Raw genomic sequence first — 21,041 nt, 5'->3', positions numbered from 1 at the left:
TGAAATTGTAAAGTTGGGATATAAATATACCTTACCCAAGTTACTTAAGCAACACTACATTTCAAGATCAGTGCATTTCTGTTCCAATATGGAAATGTAGAGACACTGTCGATACATTCTACACAAGAATCACTCAAATGTAAATGATGTCTTGCGAGCTTCAAAGGTTCCTAACTAAAATAGTGAAGATAATAGGTGGTTCAGTGGGCTTTAAAAACAACTTTTGTTTTTTAAACTGTAGAACGTGGTCTGATCTCATTGTTGCTTGGGTCAGATCGGAGCTGTGTACAGATTATACATTGAAGTAACAGTACTGCAATCACGATATATTAGTTATCAGCATATCAGAGTGCACCTTGTCTTATTATTGCTGCCTTCCCAAATTTACAAAATAGGAATTGGATAAAGATAGTTACATCTTCACATTCCAATTACTGAAGCGTATCAAGATAATTTGAGAAACTCACTGGATTGACCACAATGATGGATTATTTGCAATTTTCAAATTTTTTCAGTGAATTTTTTCTCTGTCATATAAAAGCATTAATGCTATTTAAATACCTGCAGCAATTGCTCATTGGTCTTCAATTTTCTGGAAAGCTTCTGGTTCTCCACAGCTAATAACAAATCACAGCCATTTTTGTTGAATGAATGCTGTCTGAGAGATTCAATCTGCAAGAGCAGCTCCTCATTCTTTTTCTTCTCATTAGCCACTTCTTCACAAGAATTCCTGATGTACTTTGCATATCCAGTCCATATCGACTTATTAAATGCAAATTCACTCTAGGAAGGCATAGAGGGGGGAAATGAACAATTTCTTGCAGCGTAGTCTACTACACAGCAAGACAATACAATAAATTATTGCTCATGAATAAACTAAATAAAATCTGGATCTAAAGTTGAAATATGTAGCTTTCTAATGGACTTCCTCATTCTTTGAATATGGTTTGTCCTCTATAAATTATTGGACATGTCTAGTTAATGCATTAGATGGTGTATGGGAGAAATTTTGTAGATATGACCTCTACAAATCTGACAATATTCTATAAATTCCATAATAGTCTAGAAATTTATGCCAGCCTAATGGAATTGCACTACCGATTATTCTGCAACAGAGGGCAGCAACATGGGGACAACAAACAAACTTCAAATCTTCAACCGAAATGGGACACAAGTGATCTTTCTAATTCTTCTTTGCCTAATATTATACTACATAGAATTGATATTCTTTTTAGGAGACTTCACTGGATGTCTGCTGAAGAAGTGAGGCAAATAAAATAGAACGAGTCATGCTTGATGGCTAAGCACTGTAGACAATCATGTCAAACTAGCCAGCACTGCACACCAAGGAGGAGGGTGAACAGCCAGTTGTCATGGTGCATCTAGGTACCAATGATATAGGTAAAAAAAACAGGATGAGGTCCTACAAGCTGAATTTAGGGAGCTAGGAGTTAAATTAAAAGGTAGTACCTCAAAAAGGTAGTAATCTCAGGATTGCTACCAGTGCCATGTGCTAGTCAGAGTAGGAATTGCAGGATAGCTGAGAGATGAATACGTGGCTTGAGGAGTGGTGCAGAAGGGAGGGATTCAAATTCCTGATACATTGGAACCGGTTCTGGGAGAGGTGGGACCAGTACAAATCAGACAGTCTGCACTTGGGCAGGACCGGAACCAATGTCCTAGGGGAAGTGTTTGCTAGTGTTGCTGGGGAGGGGTTAAACTAATATGGCAGGGAGATGGGAACCTATGTAGGGAGACAGAAGGAAATAAAATAGGGGCTGAAGCAAAAGATAGATAGAAAGAAGAAAAGAAACAGTGGAGGGCAGAGAAACCCAAGGCAAAAATCAAAAAGGGCCACATTGCAGCAAAATTTTAAAATGGCAAAGTGTGTTAAAAAGACAAGCCTGAAGGCTCTGTGCCTCAATGCGAGGAGTATTCATAATAAGGTGGACGAATTAACTGCACAGGCAGCAATTAATGAATATGATATAATTGGCATCACGGAGACATGGCTCCAGGGTGACCAAGGGTGGGAACTCAACATCCAAGGGTATTCAGGAAGGGTAGACAGAAAGGAAAAGGAGGTGGGGTAGAGTTGCTGGTTAAGGAGGAAATTAATGCAATAGTAAGGAAGGACATTAGCTTGGATGATGTGGAATCTGTATGGGTGGAGCTGCGGAATACCAAAGGGCAGAAAACGCTAGTGGGAGTTATGTACAGACCACCAAACAGTAGTAGTGAGGTTGGGGACAGCATCAAAGAAGAAATCAGGGATGCATGCAATAAAGGTACAGCAGTTATCATGGGTGACCTTAATCTACATATAGATTGGGCTAACCAAACTGGTAGCAATATGATGGAGAAGGATTTCCTGGAGTGTATTAGGGATAGTTTTCTGGACTAATATGTCGAGGAACCAACTAGAGGGCTGGCCATCCTAGACTGGGTGATGTGTAATGAGAAAGAACTAATTAGCAATCTTGTTGTGCAAGGCCCCTTGGGGAAGAGTGACCATAATATGGTAGAATTCTTTGTTAAGATGAAGAGTGACAGTTAATTCTGAGACTAGGGTCCTGAACTTAAGGAAAGGTAACTTCGATGGTATGAGACGTGAATTGGCTAGAATAGACTGGTGAATGATACTTAAAGGGTTGATAATGGATCGGCAATGGCAAACATTTAAAGATCACATGGATGAACTTCAATAATTGTACATCCCGGTCTGGAGTAAAAATAAAACGGGGAAGGTGGCTCAACTGTGGCCAACAAGGGAAATTAAGGATATAGTGTTAAATCCAAGGAAGAGGCATATAAATTGACCAGAAAAAACAGCAAACCTGAGGATTAAGAGAAATTTAGAATTCAGCAGAGGAGGACAAAGGGTTTAATTAGGAGGGGGAAAATACAGTGTGAGAGGAAGCTTGCTGGGAACATAAACATAGAAAATAGGTGCAGGAGTAGGCCATTCGGCCCTTCGAGACTGCACCACCATTCAATAAGATCATGGCTGATCATTCACCTCAGTACCCCTTTCCTGCTTTCTCTCCATATCCCTTGATTCCTTTAGCCGTAAGGGCCATATCTAACTCCCTCTTGAATATATCCAATGAACTGGCATCAACAACTCTCTGTGGTAGGGAATTCCACAGGTTAACAACTCAGTGAAGAAGTTTCTCATCAGTCCTAAATGGCTTACCCCTTATCCTTAGACTATGTCCCCTGGTTCTGGACTTCCCCAACATCAGGAACATTCTTCCTGCATCTAACCTGTCTAGTCCCGTGAGAATTTTATATGTTTCTATGAGATCCCTCTCATCCTTCTAAACTCCAGTGAATACAGGCCCAGACAATTTAGTCTCTTCTCATATGTCAGTCCTGCCATCCCGGGAATCAGTCTGGTGAACCTTCGTTGCACTCTCTCAATAGCAAGAACGTCCTTCCTCAGATTAGGAGACCAAAACTGAACACAATATTCCAGGTGAGGCCTCACTAAGGCCCTGTACAACTGCAGTAAGACCTCCCTGCTCCTATACTCAAATCCCCTAGCTATGAAGGCCAATATACCATTTGCCTTCTTCACCGCCTGCTGAACCTGCATGCCAATTTTCAATGACTGATGTACCATGACACCAAGGTCTCGCTGCACCTCCCCTTTTCCTAATCTGCCACCATTCAGATAATATTCTGCTTTCATGTTTTAGCCACATTATACTGCATCTGCCCACTCACCTAACCTGTCCAAGTCACCCTGCAGCCTTTTAGCATCCTCCTCACAGCTCACTCCGCCACCCAGCTTCGTGTCATCTGCAAACTTGGAGATATTACACTCAATTCCCTCATCCAAATGATTAATGTATATTGTAAATAGCTGGGGTCCCAGCACTGAGCCCTGTAGCACCCCACTAGTCACTGCCTGCCATTCTGAAAAGGACCCATTTATCCCGACTCTCTGCCAACCAGTTCTCTATCCACGTCAGTACATTACCCCCAATACCATGTGCTTTAATTTTGCACACCAATCTCTGTGTGGGACCTTATCAAAAGCCTTTTGAAAGTCCAAATACACCACATCCACTGGCTCTCCCTTGTCCACTCTACCAGTTACATCCTTAAAAAATTCTAGAAGATTTGTCAAGCATGATTTCCCTTTCAGAAATCCATGCCGACTTGGACCGATCCAGTCACTGCTTTCCAAATGTGCTGCTATTTCATCTTTAATAATTGATTCCAACATTTTCCCCACTACTGATGTCAGGCTAACCAGTCTATAATTACCCGTTTTCTCTCCATCCTTTCTTAAAAAGTGGCGTTACATTAGCCACCCTCTAGTCCATAGGAACCGATCCAGAGTTGATACTGTTGGAAAATGATTACCAATGCATCCACTATTTCTAGGGCTACTTCCTTAAGCACTCTGGGATGTAGACTATCAGGCCCTGGGGATTTATCGACCTTCAATCTCATCAATTTCCCACCTAATAAGGATTTTCTTCAGTTCCTCCTTCTCACTAGACCTCAGTAGTATTGCCGGAAGGTTATTTGTATCTTTCTTCGTAAAAACTGACTGCAAAAGCTTCTATAGATATGTGAAGAGAAAAAGATTAGTGAAAACAAACATAGGTCCTTTGCAGTCAGATTCAGGTGAATTTATAATGGGGAACAAAGAAATGGCAGACCAGTTGAACAAATACTTTGGTTCTGTCTTCACGAAGGAAGACACAAATAACCTTCCGGAAATACTAGGGGACCGAGAGTGTAGTGAGAAGGAGGAACTGAAGGATATCCTTATGAGGCGGAAATTGTGTTGGGGAAATTGATGGGATTGAAGGCCGAAAAAAAAAAGAAAAAATCATTTTTGCAGTAAAACTGGAGAGCAAGAAATAGATCAATTAATTAAGAAAGCAAAACATAGGGACATTGATGGCGCCCAGTAAAAAGCCTAATTGAACTGCTGTCTTGTGTGAAATGTGAAGTGGAGAAATGTTTTCATGGTGGTGAGAAACTGGTATTCCAATGTCTTGCTGCCATTTTATACATCACCCAAAGCCACGAACATCACTATGCCAACATTTATTTTTAAAAAGGGAATTAATTCCTGAAGTAACATTGAGACATACTTATTTGGCCTGGAAGGAGTTTTTGTTTAAATTACAATTCTGCTCTGAGGTTAGATTCAGTTTGCAAAAAGTTAACTTCCAGTTACACAAGATATCTAGAATGTTGATCAGGGCAATGAAGTAGAATACCAGACCATAACGCCATAAAAAATGTATCCTCTTGCATATCACATAAGTTTCAAGACAATCCCAGAACAGTTAGCACCCTTAATACCAAAATGGTTTTCATTCAATGTGCCTAAAAGAGGGGTTAGCTAAACAGACAGTGCAATTGTCATGAATCCCCACATCAAGGGCACAATTTGGATTGGTAGCTCAACAAGCTAACCCTTGACAGAGTTCAGGGAGCAGTCAGGTGTCAAAATCTGAGTGTGTCTCTCGGTCTCGAGAAAGGTCAGTGAGGGGAACAGAACAGTCTTGACCTTTATTTAGGTAGAGGGAGACAGGTTGAAATATGAACAGATATGGCCTGCAAGAAAAATGTTAGTGCCAGTTGGTGCAGGGGCTGCTAATTTGTGCAGTTGTCCATTTTTGTTATTTTAGGATACCAGTAGGGAATTGACTGAATCTTACTGTGAAAACTATCGCATTCTTTCACATGGAGTAAAATAAACCACTTTGTTTACAAATTGGCTTTGCCTCACTAGAGTGCTTTTTAGTCTACCTTCCAGAAAACACATGGCTGTATTATAATATAACATGGCTGTGTTATAATATAACTAAGTACTGAGCAGCAAAGGTTCTTGTCAGTTCATCAGCACCTGAGATTAAACCCAAGAGAATATCTACTGCAGTGTTCACCCTAATTTTAAATTCCCTTCAACAGGCTGTATGGCCCAAAGTTCAGCACCTGTGTGGCTTAAAGGCAACATTGATCGATTGTAGATCCATAAATTTGTAACAACGTGGTTTTGCCAAAATATCACAGCCAGCTCAACTCCAATGATGTGTTGATGAAGGAATGAGGCTAATCTCAATTTTTTCATTAAGCATTGGTGCTTTTCCCTCCAACGTTGATCTAAATGGAGACCTGATCTTGCAAAGCGGGAAATGGATCTCATTTTAGGCAACGTTCACAAAACTAAAATTTGGGTACATATATTTTGGAACCACTTCATTTTAATTCTCTTAACCGTATGGCATTGAGTATCTTTTTGATATGCAGCTTTCCTCCAGAGTAAATGATGAACGTGAATCAAAAGCAAATTACAAGAATTTAAATGAGGGTAACAAGTCACCAGAATAGATCAATGGAAACACTACAGCAGATTCCAATATGGAAAATTTTTGGATATAAATTCAAAATTCTTAAAATGTAACAGTCAAAGCTAAACATGGGATCTTCACAAATACACCAATACTATACTTATCTTGAAGCAAAAAAACATACCTGGGTTGCATTCTGTTGAAGCTGAAATTCTTGATTTAGCATTTGATTTTCATACTCAATTGCCTTCAAAACATTTGCACAGGACTCATTGGAAATTCTTTCCATAAGATACTTTCGGGCTTTTGTCTTGGAATGTAATCCACTTTCAGTGCTGGTCAGGAAGTTTTGATATTTTGACTTCAATTCAGACAAAGTCTGCAGGGTATTCTGAGTGAGAGAAATGACAGTCAATATACATGAAAAAGGCATTCACTACTTTAAGCATCTAACTTCAGGATTATCAATAGCTAGATTAGCTACTGTCTGAATCGATGAGATTATATCAACTTGCAGGGACTTTTAAAATGAGCCTTTACTAATTTTCACTGACAAATTCCTGTTTTATGGGAGGTGAATTGGTAAAAAAAAAAAAAAATTTCCTCAAAACAGGAGGAAAAAGTATTTCCATTATTTTCTTACAACAAAAAAAAAAGAGGGCTGGAAATGCACATGAATGCCTTCTGTAGTTTTAGGACGCAAACTGAAGAGATTTGATAATCAGCAGTGATGTTATTAGTATGACGATGCTGCATACAAGGATTACGATATACAGTTTATAGCAGATACTACAAAATTAAACTTCAGCTTCAGACATCAAAAATATTTGGGCTTCACAATGCCATGGTGTTAATGTAGTACTTTAAACGTAACATTTTAGCAATTATCATGGTGTGTGGTCCATTAACAAATACTATAAATGTATTTACTGCTAAAATAGTATTTTCTAATCATTAGTATATCAATAAAGCATAGCCAGAGACTAAAGACAAATGTCTAAATAAACGGGTACTGGGGGCTACCAAGGAGATATCATCAATACAGATTAGCCGATTGACCTGATGGGTAGCAGATACAGTTTAATGCAGAGAAATATAAAATTACATTTCAGGAATGGAAATATACTAGAGATAGTAAGACACTTGAAGTGAGTCCAAAAATTCTTTAAAGCAAATTCAAAAGTTGCTTGAAAAAATAAACTAGTGTATGGGAAGTGAGCAGGAAAGTAGGATTAGACTGCTGATTCATGGAGATAAAGAGCAGCGCAGGCTTGATGTGTGCCAAATGGCCAATTTTCATGCTGGGATATTTGAAGATACTAATTTGAAATCAGCAGAATGAGAAGCTGGGACACCAAGACCCGAGACAACTACAATGATAAAAAGACAAAAAAAGGACAAGAGAATTAATATTTGGGTGGGGCATTTATGCAGCAGGAGTTTGAGGAAGATCACGACTCAATTTCAGAAAACACGCCTTTGGATGGAGCTCTATGCTCAAGTGATTTCTACCAGCTAAATGATGAGGCTCTCCTAAATATCTGCATTCTTACTCATCTATCTTGCAGAAAGTTATTTTCAAATATCAGAAGCTATAACTGAACAATTAAAAAAGACATTGCTCCTATGGCTATGCAATCCAACAATTTACTTAATTTTCCACCAAAATACAGAAGAGGAACTTTGCTATTAAATGAATACTGGAAATGTATTCATTTCACTTTCAGTATTGACACTAATGTAGTTTTAGCACTTCTGCAAAAAGTTAAGTTAGATAACAAGTACCAATGTTTGGTGCTGACTAAGAGAGTCTGGATCCAATACACAAAATACACAATCAAATGTTGAAAGCTGTAACAAAATCTTAGAATTACAGCCTTCTAGTCACCGGATAATTAATTATTCTAAAGGAAACAATGTACACCTGCAAGTGGTTTTCTTTATTTTCAATTAAAGTGGAAAGTCTTGTTATTTCAGAGTTCTTCTCTTCTGATGTTAATTCCAGTTCAGGTGGATCAGAGACTTGCTTCTTCAGAGTCTGGAATTGTACGAGCAAATCTTCGTTCTTCTTTTTCTCTTCTGCTAGGCCTATGTCACATTTAGTAATAAGGTTCTGATAATTCTTTACATGGTGAAACACAGAGCTCAGTGCGTTCTGTTGGAGAAACACGACAAAACAAATATATGGTCGTAAAACAAACAGGATGGAGCAGATACCTACCATTCACTTTACTGGAATATTTTTACACCTAAAAAAAAAGTTAGATTAGCTCCTTTCATCTATTGCTTTTCTCAGGCTTTCCATATTGATTAGACTACGACATATCCGGAAATCTGAAAACACTGTCAATTAATACTCTTCATATTGCAGTATTACCTTCCAAGGCTATTAGTTACTGATTGTCATTAGGGTGCTTTTTGCCCAGACAGGCAAGCAATTGCTAGCCTGTAGGTCCTTCCAAGATAATGGGAAAAGTCCATGGCAAGAATCAATGTTTCAGGTTCAGGAGCTATAGTCAGTTCTGATAAAAGGTGATTGACTTGAAATGTTAACCCTACCTGCCTCTCTCCACAGATGCTGCCTGGCCTGCTCAATGTTGCCAGCATTTTCTGATTTTATTTCATATTTCCAACATCTGCAGTATTTTGCTTTTGAAATTTAGACCATAACACACAGGTTTATTACATTTGAATAAATATTGCCATTACAAAATCTAATGCACAAAGTACCATGAATTTACTTCTATACAACGCAAGTTTTTCATGTAGTGTTTGATTCTCTTCCTGCAGCTTCCCAATGCTCGTTGACTCTGTTGATTCTTCAGAACAAAATCTGGCCAGTAGCTCTTTCCATGCCTCTCTCTCTCTTGATAATTCTTGGTCGGCTTTAGCTAGCTCGATGTTGTACTCGCTTTCCAGTTGGAATAAACTCTGAATTGTGTCCTGAATAATTAAAAAATATATAAATTCAATCAAAAAAGAAGAGGTAATGAAGTGAATGTTATACAGGTCAGTGACTGAAAAGATCATTTCCCCAACTGGCACAAAACAAGAGAAACTATGCAGCAGCTCTCATGCTGCCAGCAGCCAGGAATACACCACAGAGCAAGGACATACTTCAGCTGGAACACTGTAGAATGTTGTGACACTGCCATTCAAATTCCACCAACCCCAATGGTGCATTTTAATTACAATTTAAAAAAAAATTCATTCACAGGATGTAGGTGTCACTGGTAATGCTAGCATTTATTGCCCGTCCCCAATTGCCCTCAAGAAGTTGGTGGGGTGAGCTGCCACCTTGAACTGCTGCAGTCCTTGTGAAAGTAGGGAGTTGCAGGATTTTGACCCAGCAACGATTAAGGAAAGGCAATACATTTCCAAGTCAGGATGGTGTGCAACTTGGTGGTGATGATGTTCCCATGCGTCTGTGACTCTTGACCTTCTCGGTGGTAGAGGTCATGGGTTTGGGAGATGCTGTCGAAGTCTTGGTGAGTTGCTGCAGTGCATCTAGTAGATCAGGGGGCTTCAACCAGGACTCCATGGCCCCCGAGGGGTCAGTGAGATGATTTCAAGGGGTCTACAATAGGAAGAGGGGGGGGGGGCATGAGGTGGTGGAGGAGGGAGAGAAGGAACTGTCACCATTCCAGCGCTGTTTGCAAAAGCTCCATTAGCTGGATCCAGACTGCCTCCTCCCACATGATAGCAACTCCACTTTATCCTGGGCTTCTATCAGCAATGCACCGCTGAAGCCGAGCCACACTGTGGGGGCTCGAGCCACATTGCTCTGTGCCTCGATAAGGTGTCACACAAAAGGTTACTGCAGAAGATAAAGGTATGCGGAGTCAGAGGAAATGTATTAGCGTGGATAGAGAATTGGCTAACCAACAGAAAGCAGAGAGTCGGGATAAATGGGTCCTTTTCAGGTTGGAAATCGGTGGTTAGTGGTGTACCACAGGGATCGGTGCTGGGACCACAACTGTTTACAATATACATAGATGACCTGGAAGAGGGGACAGAGTGTAGTGTAATAAAATTTGCAGATGACACAAAGATTAGTGGAAAAGCAGGTTGTGTAGAGGACACAGAGAGGCTGCAAAGAGATTTAGATAAGTTAAGCGAATGGGCTAAGGTTTGGCAGATGGAATACAATGTTGGAAAATGTGAGGTCATCCACCTTGGGAACAAAAAACAGTAAAAGGGATTATTTGAATGGGGAGAAATTACAACATGCTGCGGTGCTTGTGCATGAATCCCAAAAAGTTAGTTTGCAGGTGCAGCAGGTAGTCAGGAAGGCGAATGGAATGTTGGCCTTCATTGCGAGAGGGATGGAGTAGAAAAGCAGGGAGGTCCTGCTGCAACAAAAAGGAGATAAAAGCAAAAAACAGAAAGGAGATGAGAAAAAGTGGAGGGCAGAGAAACGCAAGACAAAGAACAAAAAGGGCCACTGTACAACAAAATTCTAAAAGGACAAAGGGTGTTAAAAAAAACAAGCCTGAAGGCTTTGTGTCTTAATGCAAGGAGTATCCGTAATAAGGTGGATGAATTAACTGTGCAAATAGATGTTAACAAATATGATGCGATTGGGATTACGGAGACGTGGCTCCAGGATGATCAGGGCTGGGAACTCAACATCCAGGGGTATTCAACATTCAGGAAGTATAGAATAAAAGGAAAAGGAGGTGGGGTAGCATTGCTGGTTAAAGAGGAGATTAATACAATAATTAGGAATGACATTAGCTTGAATGATGTGGAATCTATATGGGAAGAGCTGCAGAACACCAAAGGGCAAAAAACGTTAGTGGGAGTTGTGTACAGACCTCCAAACAGTAGTAGTGATGTTGGGGAGGGCATCAAACAGGAAATTATGGGTGCATGCAATAAGGGTGCAGTAGTTATAATGGGTGACTTTAATATGCACATAGATTAGGCTAACCAAACTGGAAGCAATACGGTGGAAGAGGATTTCCTGGAGTGCATAAGGGATGGTTTTCTAGACCAATATGTCGAGGAACCAACTAGGGGAGAGGCCATCTTAGACTGGGTGTTGTGTAATGAGGGGGGATTAATTAGCAATCTCATTGTGCGAGGCCCCTTGGGGAAGAGTGACCATAATATGGTGGAATTCTGCATTAGGATGGAGAATGAAACAGTTAATTCAGAGACCATGGTCCAGAACTTAAAGAAGGGTAACTTTAAAGGTATGAGGCGTGAATTGGCTAGGATTGATTGGCGAATGATACTTGAGGGGTTGACTGTGGATGGGCAAAGGCAGACATTTAGAGACCGTATGGATGAACTACAACAATTGTACATTCCTGTCTGGCATAAAAATAAAAAAGCGAAGGTGGCTCAACCGTAGCCATCAAGGGAAATCAGGGATAGTATTAAAGCCAAGGAAGTGGCATACAAATTGGCCAGAAATAGCAGTGAACCCGGAGACTGGGAGAAATTTAGAACTCAGCAGAGGAGGACAAAGGGTTTGATTAGGGCAGGGAAAATGGAGTACGAGAAGAAGCTTGCAGGGAACATTAAGACGGATTGCAAAAGTTTCTGTAGATATGTAAAGAGAAAAAGGTTAGTAAAGACAAATGTAGGTCCCCTGCAGTCAGAATCAGGGGAAGTCATAACGGGGAACAAAGAAATGGCGGACCAATTGAACAAGTACTTTGGTTCGGTATTCACTAAGGAGGACACTAACAACATTCCGGATACAAGAAGGGTTAGAGGGTCTAGTAAGGAGGAGGAACTGAGGGAAATCCTTATTAGTCGGGAAATTGTGTTGGGGAAATTGATGGGATTGAAGGCCGATAAATCTCCAGGGCCTGATGGACTACATCCCAGAGTACTTAAGGAGGTAGCCTTGGAAATAGCGGATGCATTGACAGTCATTTTCCAACATTCCATTGACTCTGGATCAGTTCCTATCGAGTGGAGGGTAGCCAATGTAACCCCACTTTTTAAAAAAGGAGGGAGAGAGAAAACAGGGAATTATAGACCGGTCAGCCTGACATCGGTAGTGGGTAAGATGATGGAATCAATTATTAAGGATGTCATAGCAGCGCATTTGGAAAGAGGTGACATGATAGGTCCAAGTCAGCATGGATTTGTGAAAGGGAAATCATGCTTGACAAATCTTCTGGAATTATTTGAGGATATTTCCAGTAGAGTGGACAAGGGAGAACCATTTGATGTGGTATATTTGGACTTTCAGAAGGCTTTCAACAAGATTCCACACAAGAGATTAATGTGCAAAGTTAAAGCACATGGGATTGGGGGTAGTGTGCTGACATGGATTGAGAACTGGTTGTCAGACAGGAAGCAAAGAGTAGGAGTAAATGGGTACTTTTCAGAATGGCAGGCAGTGACTAGTGGAGTACTGCAAGGTTCTGTGCTGGGGCCCTAGCTGTTTACACTGTATATTAATGATTTAGAGGAGGGGATTAAATGTAGTATCTCCAAATTTGCGGATGACACGAAGTTAGGTGACAGTGTGAGCTGCGAGGAGGATGCTATGAGGCTGCAGAGCGACTTGGATAGGTTAGGTGAGTGGGCAAATGCATGGCAGATGAAGTATAATGTGGATAAATGTGAGGTTGTCCACTTTGGTGGTAAAAACAGAGACAGACTATTATCTGAATGGTGACAGATTAGGAAAAGGGGAGGTGCAACGAGACCTGGGTGTCATGGTACATCAGTCATTGAAGGTTGGCATGCAGGTACAGCAGGCGGTTAAGAAAGCAAATGGCATGTTGGCCTTCATAGCGAGGGGATTTGCGTACAGGGGCAGGGAGGTGTTGCTACAAGTTGTACAGGGCCTTGGTGAGGCCACACCTGGAGTATTGTGTACAGTTTTGGTCTCCTAACCTGAGGAAGGACATTCTTGTTATTGAGGGAGTGCAGCGAAGATTCACCAGACTGATTCCCAGGATGGCGGGACTGACCTATCAAGAAAGACTGAATCAACTGGGCTTGTATTCACTGGAGTTCAGAAGAATGAGAGGGGACCTTATAGAAACGTTTAAAATTCTGATGGGTTTAGACAGGTTAGATGCAGGAAGAATGTTCACAATGTTGGGGAAGTCCAGAACCAGGGGTCACAGTCTAAGGATAAGGGGTAAGCCATTTAGGACCGAGATGAGGAGAAACTTCTTCACCCAGAGTGGTGAACCTGTGGAATTCTCTACCACAGAAAGTTGTTGAGGCCAATTCACTAAATATATTCAAAAAGGAGTTAGATGTAGTCCTTACTACTAATGGGATCAAGGGGTATGGCAAGAAAGCAGGAATGGGGTACTGAAGTTTCATGTTCAGCCATGAACTCATTGAATGGCGGTGCAGGCTAGAAGGGCCGATTGGCCTACTCCTGCACCTATTTTCTATGTTTCTAACTGTACAGGATATTGGTGAGGCCACATCTGGAGTACTGCGTGCAGTTTTGGTCACCTTACTTAAGGATATACTAGCTATGGAGGGGGTACAGAGATGATTCACTAGGCTGATTCCGGAGATGAGGGGGTTACCTTATGATGATAGATTGAGTAGACTGGGTCTTTACTCGTTGGAGTTCAGAAGGATGAGGGGTGATCTAATAGAAACATTCAAAATAATGAAAGGGATAGACAAGATAGAGGCAGAGAGGTTGTTTCCACTGGTCGGGGGGACTAGAACTAGGGGGCACAGCCTCAAAATACGGGGGAGCCAATTTAAAACCGAGTTGAGAAGGAATTTCTTCTCCCAGAGGGTTGTGAATCTGTGGAATTCTCTGCCCAAGGAAGCAGTTGAGGCTAGCTCATTGAATGTATTCAAATCACAGATAGATTTTTAACCAATAAGGGAATTAAGGGTTATGGGGAGCGGGCGGGTAAGTGGAGCTGAGTCCACAGCCAGATCAGCCATGATCTTATTGAATGGCGGAGAAGGCTCAAGGGTCTAGATGGCCTACTCCTGTTCCTAATTCTTATGTTATGTTCTCACTCCCTCACTATAGGCCACCCGCACCCTCCCCAGCTGTTGCGTTAGCAGCACTGCATCCCCTCGCAGCACCTAAGACATCACCACAACCCTCCTGCTGTGGCTGGTGCTGGAGAGGATTAAAAATAACACAGAGAACGGGCTTCAAGCAAAATTAATTTAATTTTGGGTACAAGCCTTCAATTTAAATTCAACTCTGGCAGTAAGTCAGCTTAATGAAAATTCAAAAAAGACACATTGTCAAGCACAGGAAAACACTATATGCTTGTACTAGTCCTTAAAGATATATTACATTTACATGCAAAAGCCTATGTAGTTCTTGAAAGATTAACAATCCAATATTGATGCAAAAGCAAAAAAAAACCCTCCAATTTTTTCCTTGACTCAGACGTTAACTTATGGGTATCAAGGTCCCTCTAGTACCTTGCCCAAATGGCCATGCTTCACGTATAATTTCAGACTGGGTGTGTACACAAGCTACACACCCATGGGGGAGGGAATGTGGCAGCTGATTCAAACGGTCATACTGTCTGCACATAGTCACTTTCCATCAAAGATTGTTGAATAGCAGTCAGAAACATGGAAACATCTTCAGTCCAAGCATTATTGCCAATTGTAGCACCCCAATGGAGGTTATCTATCTTAGACTGTGGATAGAACATGGTACTCTCCTGACTTTGTTCTATACCAACATTAAATTTACCCAGGAAATACTGGGTAATCTTAATTTTTTTTAAAACTTGGGAACTATTAAACTAGCATTTTCCCAAATTCTCAAAGTTTTGAGTCCCAGGTGAAAACAACAGACACTGTGCTGCAATTCAACACTACTTTCTTGGGCTTGCAGCATACCAATACGATATAAGTGATCCGCTAAATTGGTTGCTCCCATTAGTGATGGCGAGAGAGATGTTGACCATTTTGGATCTTTCGCAAAACAAGGAGGTTGAAAATCCTACACAGGATGCAACATTCTCTTAGCATATACATTTGTGGGAAAATCAGAAAAAAATGCCGACAGAAATGAGGCAATTATAATGTGCATTAAGTAAACTACATTTTGTGATATTTAAAAAGGTGGATAATAGATCACAATTGGTTGTGAAATAATTAAACTAGAATACATTTCATTAGAGTTACAATAGAGGAGTGCACTAGATACTTGCACAAAGCACTATTGCTCTGAACTTATAGTTCAAGACGAGCATATTTTGTCAATAAATTGACAACCTCCTTTTTTTCAATATTGACAATCAATTTGGTATAAGGTGCAAGGAAGCATGTTAGATCTACTGTATATGTGGTCCTTATTCTTTAACCCTCAATATTCATGGTATCCTCACTGTTCCTTTGACCTGATGTCCCAGGGACCCACATCTTGTCTGAAGTTTTGCATTTTATCAGTTTAGATCATTGTAGCCACCACTTTTCCAGAAGGACTTGTATATACTTCCAGATGGATAGGAAAAGCCACGTGACTAAAATATATCCTTATAGGGCATCTAACTTAAAAGGGACATAATCCTCCACCTTTGGAAGGGACCCAGAAGTGTGTGAGAATGATGTTTTGAGGCAGCGGTTTTCTAGAGATCCATAACAACCAGCCAGTCTCCACGGAAAATTGCATCAATTCATTCAGAAAGTGGCTGATCAAATGCTCACAAAAGAAAAGCTAGCATCTACCTTGGCTCCAGATTGGATTCCAAACAATCTTCCTTCCTCCCTCAGTTGTTCACCTTCCACATAGCAAAAAGATTGTACCTTAGCAAGGAGAGTTATAATTGAAAGTACAGTAGAATAGTACTGTAAAAAACATACCTGCAACAGCAGATCTTTTTCCTGTAGGTGATTAGAAAGCCTTTGAATTTCTGCTTCAATTGCATCAGTTTCTGAATTAGTAGATTGATTCTGTGCCTGCTCCTCTTTCAAAGTAATGATTTGGTTCTCCAAAGTTGTAGCGAATTCTGCAAGTTCTTTGTTCCTTCTTTCCTCCGTTACAAGCTGTTGGTAATTATTCAAGTATTTACGATTATGTACAAAATAGTGGTTATGATTGAAAAACCTGGTTAAATTTAAACAAATCTGTTGCACATATACAGAAGTATTTCAAAAACATTGTTCTAACGTATCGGGAAGACTAAATTCACAAATTGGTGAAGAGCCACGCATATTTCACAACAGTATTTTCAAATCACTTGCAGTCTCGGGATTAGGGGCGGGGGAAGAAATTAAAAAAAGAAATGGGGGTTGGGGGGAAAAGAAGGGAAAATTTGTATTTTTGCTCAAGCTATGATTTTATATTCACACTGCAGTCATCATCCACACAAACTGTAGATTGCAGCAAGTTAAATTCTTTGTAGACTAGGTCTAAGTATTTTCTGGTAAAACTTAATGAATAAGCTTTAATAAATAAGACTTTACAACACATTATTGAAGTTTCATGTTCAGTAATGAGTCTAGCATTCAGTCTACTTTCTAAGCTGTGAGCTATATTCGCCAAGATTCTCCAGTCCTGGCAAGAGTAATCGCCAATTACACTTAATGTCCCAACTTAAAACTGTACAAAAAAAGTGTCCAAATTCCAATACTCACCATCTCAACCTTTTCAGAGAGACCGTTCTGGATTTTATCCATCTGCAATTTGAGCTCATCCTTCTCCATCACTGTAGAAAGTTTTGTTCTCTCCAGTTGATCATTGGATTCTTGTTCCATTTTTTGCACCTTGGAAACATGTGTCTTAATTTCTTCCTTCAACTGTTCAATCTCAATTAGCAGCTGGTCACGGTGAGTTTTTACATTGTTAAGCTCATCTGTCCACTTTAGCAACTGTTGGAAAGATTCCATGAGGTTACACACAGGAGGACTTTATACGAGGACAGCCACCTGCATCCTAACTCACCACTGCAGCAGGGGTGTGTCAAATCATTTTGGCCCTGCCAGCTGCTTAGGACTATTAATTTAAGTTTGCATTTGGCCCATGAGATTTTGTACCTATTAACATGCATAGATCTAAAGCTGATGATAAAAGAACTTGATATTTTAATTTAAGAATTATCCACCAAGAAGGCAAAAGCACTAAGAATAGTCTTCCAAACCACCAGGCTCACACAACTCAAAAGGGACAAGTCATTAAAAAATAAGTACAAATAGAACAGAGTTGCCAGCCTTATGAGAATACATCCAACAGAACAGTTGAACTTGCTGTGCTGTCGGCCCCTTTTCAACAAATCCTCAGATCACACTAAAGTCAGCAAAGAACCAGAGGTGCTGTGGAATCGAAGAGCATAGCACTATTTCTACAGTGAAACACTCAAACACCCAATTACATCTTCAATTACAGCTGTGAAGAAGGATCATCAAATTAGGCTATTTGCAACCGTATCCAGCATATTCAGAAACTTCTTAATGTCATATGGAGTGAACTGAATTGAAAGTACGTGGGCATGAATGAAATGCAAGCAGGATCATCTACCCCAACACTTTAGCCTCATCTCTTATTTTCATGTGCTGAGCTCCATCGTGGTTTAGAATGGACAAGTTCAGAGAGCCACTTCCTCCTCCACGATCATACGCGACTGGAGGTCGTAGGGCTGCAGAGGTTTGGTCTTATCCTGTTAGCAAGGACAATATAGCTCTGCTTATTAGCTGCTGCTTTATATGCTGTACCTTTAGTAGGTTGCGACCGCAGTGGTGCCTACTGCTGCTCTTGGACTGCCCTTCTAAACTTTGCATTGAAATAGAGTTGACGTCTGATTTGATGGTGATTGAGGAGTAAGGGATGTACTGGGCCATAATGTTACTGATTACTGCTGCTCATGGTACATAATGCCTCATGGATGCCCTGATTTGGGCTGCTAGTAGGCTCCAGTTCACACAGCCACAATACACTGTGGAGGATGTCCTCACTGTGATGAGACATTGTCTTCACAAGGGCTGTGCTGTAGACACTCCAATGCTGCTGGGCACTAATATGTCTGCACCAGGTAGGTTGAAGATAAGGTTAAGTAGGTTATCCCCTTATGTAGATTCCTTCATTAGTCTGGCAGCTATGTTCAAGGCATGGAAGAATAGAAAATAGCAGTAGTAGGCCATTCGGCCCTTTGAGCCAGCACCGCCATTCAATATCTTGGCTGATCCTCTATCTCAACACCATATCCCTGCTTTCTCCTCATATCCCTGGACACCTTTTGTATCTAGAAATCTATCTACCTCATTCTTAAATATATTCTGTGACTTGGCCTCCACAGCCTTCTGTGGTAGAGAATTCCACAGATTCACCACTCTCTGAAGAAATTTCTCCTCATCTCAGTCCTAAATTTCCTACCCCATATCCTGAGACTCTGACCCCGTTCAAGACTTCCCAGCCAGGGGAAACATCCTCCACACATCCAGTCCGTCCAGCCCAGTCAGAAGTTTATACGTTTCAATGAGATGCCCTGTCATTCTTCTAAACTCTAGTGAATACAGGCCTATTCGACCCTATCTCTTCTCATAAGACAGTCCTGCCACCTCAGTAATCAGTCTGGTGAACCTTCGTTGCACTCCCTCTATGGCAAGTATATCCTTTCTTAGGTAAGGAGACCAAAACTGCACACAATACTCCAGGTGCGGTCTCACCAAGGTCCTGTATAACTGCAGTAAGACATTCTTGCTCCTTTACTCAAATCCTCTTGCAATGAAGGCCAACATACTGCCTTCCTAACTGCTTGCTTTCAATGACTGGTGTACAAGGACACCCAGGTCCCTTTGTACATCAGCATTTCCAAAGCTATCACCATTTAAATAATACTTTGCTTTCATTTATTTCCCTACCAAAGTTGATAACTTCACATTTATCCACGTTATACGGCATCTGCCATGTTTTTGCCCACCAGCTCAACTGTCTAAATCGCCTTGCAGCATCTTTGCATTCTCCTCACAACTCAATCCCACCTAGTTTTTTGTTGTCAGCAAACTTGGAAATATTACATTTGGTTCCTTCATCCAAATCATTGATAGTGAATAAGCTGGGGCTCCAAGCACTGATCCGTGGTACCCCACTAGTCACTGCCCACCACCCCGAAAGAGACCAGTTTATTCCTACTCTGTTTCCCATCAGTTAACCAATTTTCAATCCATGCCAGTATATTACCCCCAATCCTATGTGCTTTAATTTTAATTATGTGGGACTTTATCAAAGGCCTTCTGAAAATCCAAATACACTACATCCACTGGATCTCCCTTATCTATTCTATCAGTTACATCTTCAAAAAACTCCAGCAGGTTTGTCAAACCTGATTTTCCCTTCATAAATTCATGTTGACTTTGTCTAATCTCATTGATATTTTCTAAGTGTCCCGTTATCACATCCTTTATAATAGACTCTAGCATTTCCCTACTACTGATGTTACGCTAACCAGTCTATAGTTCCCCGTTTTCTCTCTCCCTTTTTAAAAATAGTGGGGTTACATTTGCCACTCTCAAATCTGCAAGAATTGTTCCATAATCTATAGAATTATGGAAAATGACAACCAATGCATCCACTATTTCCATGGCTACCTCTTAGTACTCTGGGATGCAGATCAGGCGGCCCTGGGGATTTATCATCTTTCAGTCCCATTAGTTTCTCCAGCACTATTTTCTTACTAATAATAATTTCCTTTAATTCCTCTTGTTCACTAGACCCTTAGTTCCCTAGCATTTCTGAGACGTTATTTCCATGAAGACAGAACCAAAGTATTTATTTAATTGTTCTGCCATTTCCTTGTTCCCCATTATAAATTCCCCCGTTTCTGACTGCAAAGGACCTACATTTGCCTTCACTCATTTTCTTTTTTTTATGTACTTCTAGAAACTTTTGCAGTAGGTTTTTATGTTCCTTGCAAGGTTACTCTCGTACTCTATTTTTCCCCTCTTAATCTTTTGGTCCTTTTTTTGCTGAATTCTAAACTGCTCCCAATCCTCAGGCTTGCTACTTTTTCTGGCAACTTTGTGTGACTCCTGTTTGGATCTAATACTAGCCTTAATTTTTTAAGCAATGGTTGGGCCACTTTTCTTTTTTTTGTTTTTGCGCCAGAAAGGAATGTATAACTGTTGCAATTCATGCATTCGTTCCTTAAATATTGGCCATTGCCTATCCACAGTCATGCCTTTTACCTTTTAATGAATCTTCCCAATAGCCAATTCATTCCTCATACCTACGTAGTTTCCTTTGTTTAGATTTAGAACCCTAGTTTTGGATTGAACTACTGCACTTTCCATCTTAAGAATTCAATCATCTTCCCTAAAGGACCCCGCACAACAAGACTGTTAATTAACCCCTTCTCACTGCACAATAACCAATCTAGGATAGCCTGTTCCCTAGTAGGCTCCTCAAGTAGGTCCCCTAGTAAGTCTAAAAAAACATCTTGTACACACTCCAGGAATTCATCTTCCACAGTATTACTACTAATTTGGTTTGGCCAATCTATATGTAGATTTAAGTCACCTACGATTACCGTAGTACCCTTGTTACATGCATCTCTAAATTCCTGTTTGATGCCGTCCCCTACACTACCAATACTGTTTGGAGGCCTATAGACAACTCCCACCAATGTTTTCTGCCCCTTGGTGCTCCTACTCTCCACTCACTGATTTTCTGAGCCAATATCCTTTCTCACTATTGCTCTGACTTCATCTTTTACTAACAAAGCCACACCACCCCCTTTTCCTTTTTGCCTGTCCTTCCTAAATATCGAATATCCTTGGATATTCAGCCAATTGTGGTGC

The 21,041-nt window shown here is 40.6% G+C and overlaps 1 protein-coding gene across 1 annotated transcript in view; it reads right to left on the bottom strand.

Moving 5' to 3' along the window:
* cenpe (centromere protein E) overlaps window positions 1-21,041 on the bottom strand; it is a 210,191-nt gene that overhangs the window by 17,402 nt on the left and 171,748 nt on the right. Inside the window, exons 38-43 of the mRNA XM_070880180.1 lie at window positions 16,887-17,120; window positions 16,113-16,295; window positions 9,054-9,266; window positions 8,248-8,478; window positions 6,508-6,714; window positions 562-783 (exon numbers count right to left, since the gene is read on the bottom strand). Of these exons, the coding sequence (XP_070736281.1) occupies window positions 562-783; window positions 6,508-6,714; window positions 8,248-8,478; window positions 9,054-9,266; window positions 16,113-16,295; window positions 16,887-17,120 (1,290 nt within the window). The remainder of the gene's footprint in view (window positions 1-561; window positions 784-6,507; window positions 6,715-8,247; window positions 8,479-9,053; window positions 9,267-16,112; window positions 16,296-16,886; window positions 17,121-21,041) is intronic.

This window comes from Pristiophorus japonicus, chromosome 1 (genome assembly GCF_044704955.1).
Source record: "Pristiophorus japonicus isolate sPriJap1 chromosome 1, sPriJap1.hap1, whole genome shotgun sequence".
Taxonomy (NCBI): Eukaryota; Metazoa; Chordata; class Chondrichthyes; family Pristiophoridae; genus Pristiophorus; species Pristiophorus japonicus.
Note: the sequence above shows the minus strand (reverse complement) of the source record. Positions and strands in the feature narration are given on the sequence as shown.